The sequence below is a fragment of the Lycium ferocissimum genome, chromosome 6 (assembly GCF_029784015.1).
Source record: "Lycium ferocissimum isolate CSIRO_LF1 chromosome 6, AGI_CSIRO_Lferr_CH_V1, whole genome shotgun sequence".
NCBI classification, from domain to species: Eukaryota; Viridiplantae; Streptophyta; class Magnoliopsida; order Solanales; family Solanaceae; genus Lycium; species Lycium ferocissimum.
The window spans coordinates 37965580-37970911 of record NC_081347.1 but is presented as its reverse complement, the minus strand read 5'-3'; the positions used below and the strand labels follow the sequence as shown (position 1 = coordinate 37970911).

The 5332-nt window shown below is 29.9% G+C and overlaps 1 protein-coding gene across 1 annotated transcript; it reads right to left on the bottom strand.

Moving 5' to 3' along the window:
* Nucleotides 1-1840: 1840 nt before the first annotated feature.
* Nucleotides 1841-2560, bottom strand: LOC132061293 (uncharacterized). The gene has a single exon (XM_059454134.1). It carries the CDS (start codon nucleotides 2558-2560, stop codon nucleotides 1841-1843), a length of 720 nt encoding a protein of 239 aa, XP_059310117.1.
* Between the last annotated feature and the right edge of the window lie 2772 nt (nucleotides 2561-5332).

The window sequence follows — 5332 nt, the reverse complement described above, 5'->3', positions numbered from 1 at the left end:
TGTACCAATGAAATATTTCGTGGATTGTTCCACGAAATGCAAAATAAAAAAAATAAAAAAACATATTTCGTGGATTGTTCCACGAAATGCAAAATAAAAAAAAAAATAAAAAAACATATTTCGTGATTGTTCCACGAAATGAAAAAAAAAAAAAACAGCTTTATTTATATTAACGAAACGTTTTATTTTTTAATTTAAAATCTTTTTTTTTTTTTTTTTTTTGCATTTCGTGGAACAATCCACGAAATATGTTTTTATTTTATTTTTTATTTTGCATTTCGTGGAACAATCCACGAAATATGTTTTTTTTTATTTTTTATTTTGCATTTCGTGGAACAATCCACGAAATATTTAAAAAAAAACAGTTTTTTTATATATTTTTGAAATTGATTTTTTATATATATATATATATTCCAAATTGATTAAAAGCCATTTTTTAATTTTTTTAAAATATATTTTTCAAAAAACTTAGTGTTTAACTGTAAGGTTATTTTAGTCAACTTTATATATCGAGAAAATTAGTCAGCTTTATTTTAAAAAATTGAAACCGCAGAAGTGAAATTGACATTCACATATACATTACCCCTGGATTTTTACGTTGAAATCTATTGCATATCATCATCTTATAAGTAAATAAAACTGAAAATTTCACGCTAATTTGGGGAAAAATTGAAATTGAATGTGATAAAAGGCGTTTTTTTAAAAATCGGCTCGGCCAAACCGCCTTGTGGCTGTTTGTGTGCATAGATCTCGGAAAAATACCTAAAATCAAAAAAAAAAATCACGTAAATCGGACGTCCGAGCGCAAAGTTATGACCATCTAAAGTTTGACGACTTTACAACTAGTTTTTCTCCCTATATTTTTTAGAATTATATTTATATTTAAAATAAAGTTATGTCTTGACTTTACAACTAGTTTTATTTCGTGAATATATAAATGTTTTTATAAATGAAACACAAAAATATATATATATTCATCCTATTTCATTGGTACATGAATGAAATATATATATATATATATGTATGTATGTATGTATTCCTATTTCATTTTTATATAAACGAAATGAAAATAAAATTATTTTCCTATTTCGTTTTTTAATACACGAAATGCAATATATATATATATATATATATATATATATATATATATATATATATATATATATATGTATTCCTATTTCATTTTTATATAAACGAAATGAAAATAAAATTATTTTCCTATTTCGTTTTTTAATACACGAAATGCAATATATATATATATATATATATAATTTCCTATTTCGTTTTTTTATTCACTAAATACAAAAAAAAAAAAAAAACCTATTTCGTTCATTAGATTACGAAATGCAAAAAAAATAAAAAAACAAATCAATTTCCTTCATTAATACACGAAATAATATATATATATATATATATATATATATATATATATTTTCCAATTTCCTTTTATACGAACGAAATTAGAAAAAAATTTATCCTATTTCGTTTTTTAATACACGAAATGCAAAAACGAAAAAAAAATTATAATTTCCTATTTCTTTTTTTATTCACGAAATAAAATAAAAAAAACATCTATTTCGTGGATTGTGTCATGATATGTAAAACAAAAATCATTTTTTTCACGAAATTAAAAAAAAAAAAAAAAAAAAGCTATTTCGTGGATTGTTCCACGAAACGCAAAAAAATTAAAGCTATTTCGAACAATCCACGAAATAGCAAAAAAAAAAAAAAAAGTTGTCACTATGAACAAAGAATGGCGAGGTATTTCGTTGAATGATCAACGAAATACCCATTTGGGTATAAAAATAAAAAGACAGCCAATAGAGGCCACAAAAATAAGTCACATTTTTGTAATGTTGAGGCAACCAATAGAGGCATTGACCATCGCCTGTGCATGGTGGCTGCCGCCACAACTCAACCCCCTAACAACCCACCAAAAATCTCTCCCTCCATCACCATCACCATTTTCGATAGACAAGGAAGATGAAGACGAAATCGATGACTTAATTTGTCGACGACTACTCCTATTCCTTAAGTCACTTAGATCCATCTCATGATGATGACTTGGAAGTTTTGATATCCCAAACAAGAATAAGTACCATCTTGACCTACTCCTCCCTGATGATGATGATGATAATGATGACATGATTTTATTATCGCTTGTAGCTGAAACATTACTTACTTGTTCCTTCATGGATAAAGCAACACTATCTCTTTTTCTTGAACTGTTGCTCTTTGTTTTGTAAAATGGAAGAGAGATGATACACTGAAAGTGGGAGTACCATTTTTTCTGCTTTCTTGGATTTTGTTCAGAGATATTGGGTTTTCTGGAAGGAATTAGTTTTCCACAGAAGATGATGTTTTCAGGAAGATGATTCTTGGTCAATTCTTCACTAAAGAACTCAAACTCTGTAGGTGATATAATTGTTGAACAATTATGTTGCAGCTCCTCGACATCAAAACTATTACTGTAAATGGGCAAATCACATAGAGAAAGTGTATCTTCTTCTCCTTCACTTGTAACCTTGTCTTCCACTGATTCTTCAACCATCTGCCTCATGGCTATAGATATTTTGGGAGGAGTCGTACTAGGTTGTATTTGATAAATTTCAACAACAATTAATGGTTATATATATACTAAGAGATCAAATAATTGACCAGATGAGACCATTTTAGGGCTTGTAATTCTTTGCTAAATTAAACTAGATTATAAGTGGGACATATGAGCTATCACTATTTTAGAAAAAGAGTTTAACTTCTTCCATGTGCTGATAGTGTATTGTTTTTACACACCATCAAATTAGGATAAGCTACAACAATATATAAACCTGTATGGCTGTATACAATCTTAATTTAGTAACATAAAATGTTAGTATAAATAACCTAATACTTATAACCGATTAATATACAATTATGGAGTAAACAGAATCTTTACGTTATGTGTACATTAAACCTTAAAGAAAATAGTAAAAGCAATAAGAAAATGAAGATTCGCACATATGCCACGTAAATATGTAAATATGTTTACTGAATTGCTATACAGTCAAAGTTAATTTTGATACTTTGTTATGTGCTTGATGAACAGGGTGAATTTAACTGTGCAAATGATAATGATTGCAAGAGAACATTCAAAGTTAGTTGATGAGTATTGGCTTTCTGGAAGATCATGAAACCAAAGAAAGATTGGAGAGAGAATTGGTAACTTTTCATAAGACAGTAATCTAGAAGTGCAAGAGGAAAAACAATCCAGAGGTCTCGTGTTTGAGTCTCTCTGGGTACGAAATCACCTTTATTAGAGAGTATTTTACCTTATGTTGAATTTTCGACGCGGATTCAATTTTAGTCGGACTCAATACAAGTACCGACACCGTATGGGAAACCAAAAAGAAGAAGAGGAAAATTAACAATTGTCTGTGTCTTGAGAAAATTTGTACCAATTAGGGCTTGAGGAAAGTTCCTAAAAATTGGAAATCAGCACATGTAGCTGATGATACGAACAATTAAAGTAGAAATCAATACTTGTAGCTGATATTAATATTTAAAACACTTAGATAAAATCCGGAGTAGAGTTTGGATACACTAAAATGCACATGGTAATTATTTTAGTATTTTATTTTATTTTATTAAATATAATCATAATTTAGTTTTGTGATATACTGTTGTATTAACTATTTTAAGTGATTATTATCTGAGAACATCAATAAATTGTTTGAATGTTAAACATAATTTATCAAAGAAGTTTATGAAAACAAATATGTTATTTAAAAAATTTCGAAAAGTAAATGGCGTAAGGACGAACGAAAAGTTCCAACGGAACATAGCTTGTCTATGATAATTTTTTCAAAACAAAAGAAAACAATTCTTTTGTATTTCTCTTTTTGATGTACGAAATTAAGTCATGGTTATTACCCTATTAATGTGCCAGTCAATTATGAACCAAAGGCCAATTGTTCAATGAATAGATTTTAGGGTCATGAGTCCAATTATTTCACTTTAATGGATATAAAGGAAAAAACAAGAAAGTATTATTTGACTTTTCTTGCAACTGATTCCTTATTTATGAAACTAGCTTCTGAGTACGCGTATCCATATCAAATGTATAGATCTTTTTTCAAAAAATTATATAAATATTGTTACTAAATGTATTTGAGTTATAAAATAAAAATAAAACATAAAATTAAATCTCAAAAGATGATGAGAGTTGATATTATTCATCTGTCTGGTTTCAAAGCATACTTCTAGATTTATTTGGTTCTAAAGAAGTTCTTGATCTAAAAGTTATGATATCTGTATTAGGGATCTCGCGCCTCTATGCAATAATGGAATGAATAATAATCTCTATTCTGTTATGAACACACTAAATTGTGGATCTCCACTCAGTACTCTTACAATTTTTTTGAAGGAGCTTGCAATCAAGAAAGTAGCTTGTAATTACCTCCCATCGTTTGTTGGGAGTTATGGAAGTCTAGATGTAGTAACAAATTTGAGGGACCTAAACCCTCGGTATACAGAACAAGTGCTAACATTCTTTCCCTTATCTTGCAGATGGTCAGGAAACATTTTAGCAGGATAAGGATAGGAGATAGCTGGAGGAGCATTTCCCAGGCCTGTGAAGCCGCCATCCAGTATAACAGTTACCTGGCTAAAATCTCCTCCCACATTTTTTACACTCAATAGTGATGGAAGCTGCTTTAATGGTCAATGTGGAGGAGGGGGTATAGTTGTCACACCCCAACTTTTGATAGGGCATGATGGGCACCCGACCCTTACTTAGGGCCGAGCGAACCCGCTGGTTCTCGTTATACTCATAATCTTACTGGACTCTTAAATCATGAAATGAGTGCATAATGAAAGCTTTAAAAAAAAAAAACATGCTTTTCGTCTTTCTCAAATCAAGTAAAATCTGTAAACATATGAAATTTGTAACATAATGCATAATGATACATCGGCTTACAGAGCCGCTTACAAGAGACGACATGTTATATACGTGACTCGTCTCGCAAAGTCTCTAACATAAATCAAGATACCATAACATAGATACTTCGACTCGGCTGGGCAAAGACTTTAAGGAAATGGAGCTCGCCAATCCAAATGAACATCTTCTACTAATATCCTCTACTCATCCGTATACACCGCGTGGCATGAAACGCAATGTCCACAAGAAGGACGTCGCCACGAATAATGTACCGAGTATATAAGGCATGGATAACAACATAATATAGATATGGAAGGTAACATGGAATAAGAGATAACCTATACATCTGGATGCCTCATAAGGCGGATGTCATGCATGCTTAGCCTTTAAAAAAAATATTTCTATACATATACATAG

Bases quoted from the DNA above. Each gene is read 5' to 3' on its own strand.
- LOC132061293 (XM_059454134.1), bottom strand. From the start codon at position 2,560: ATGAGGCAGATGGTTGAAGAATCAGTGGAAGACAAGGTTACAAGTGAA.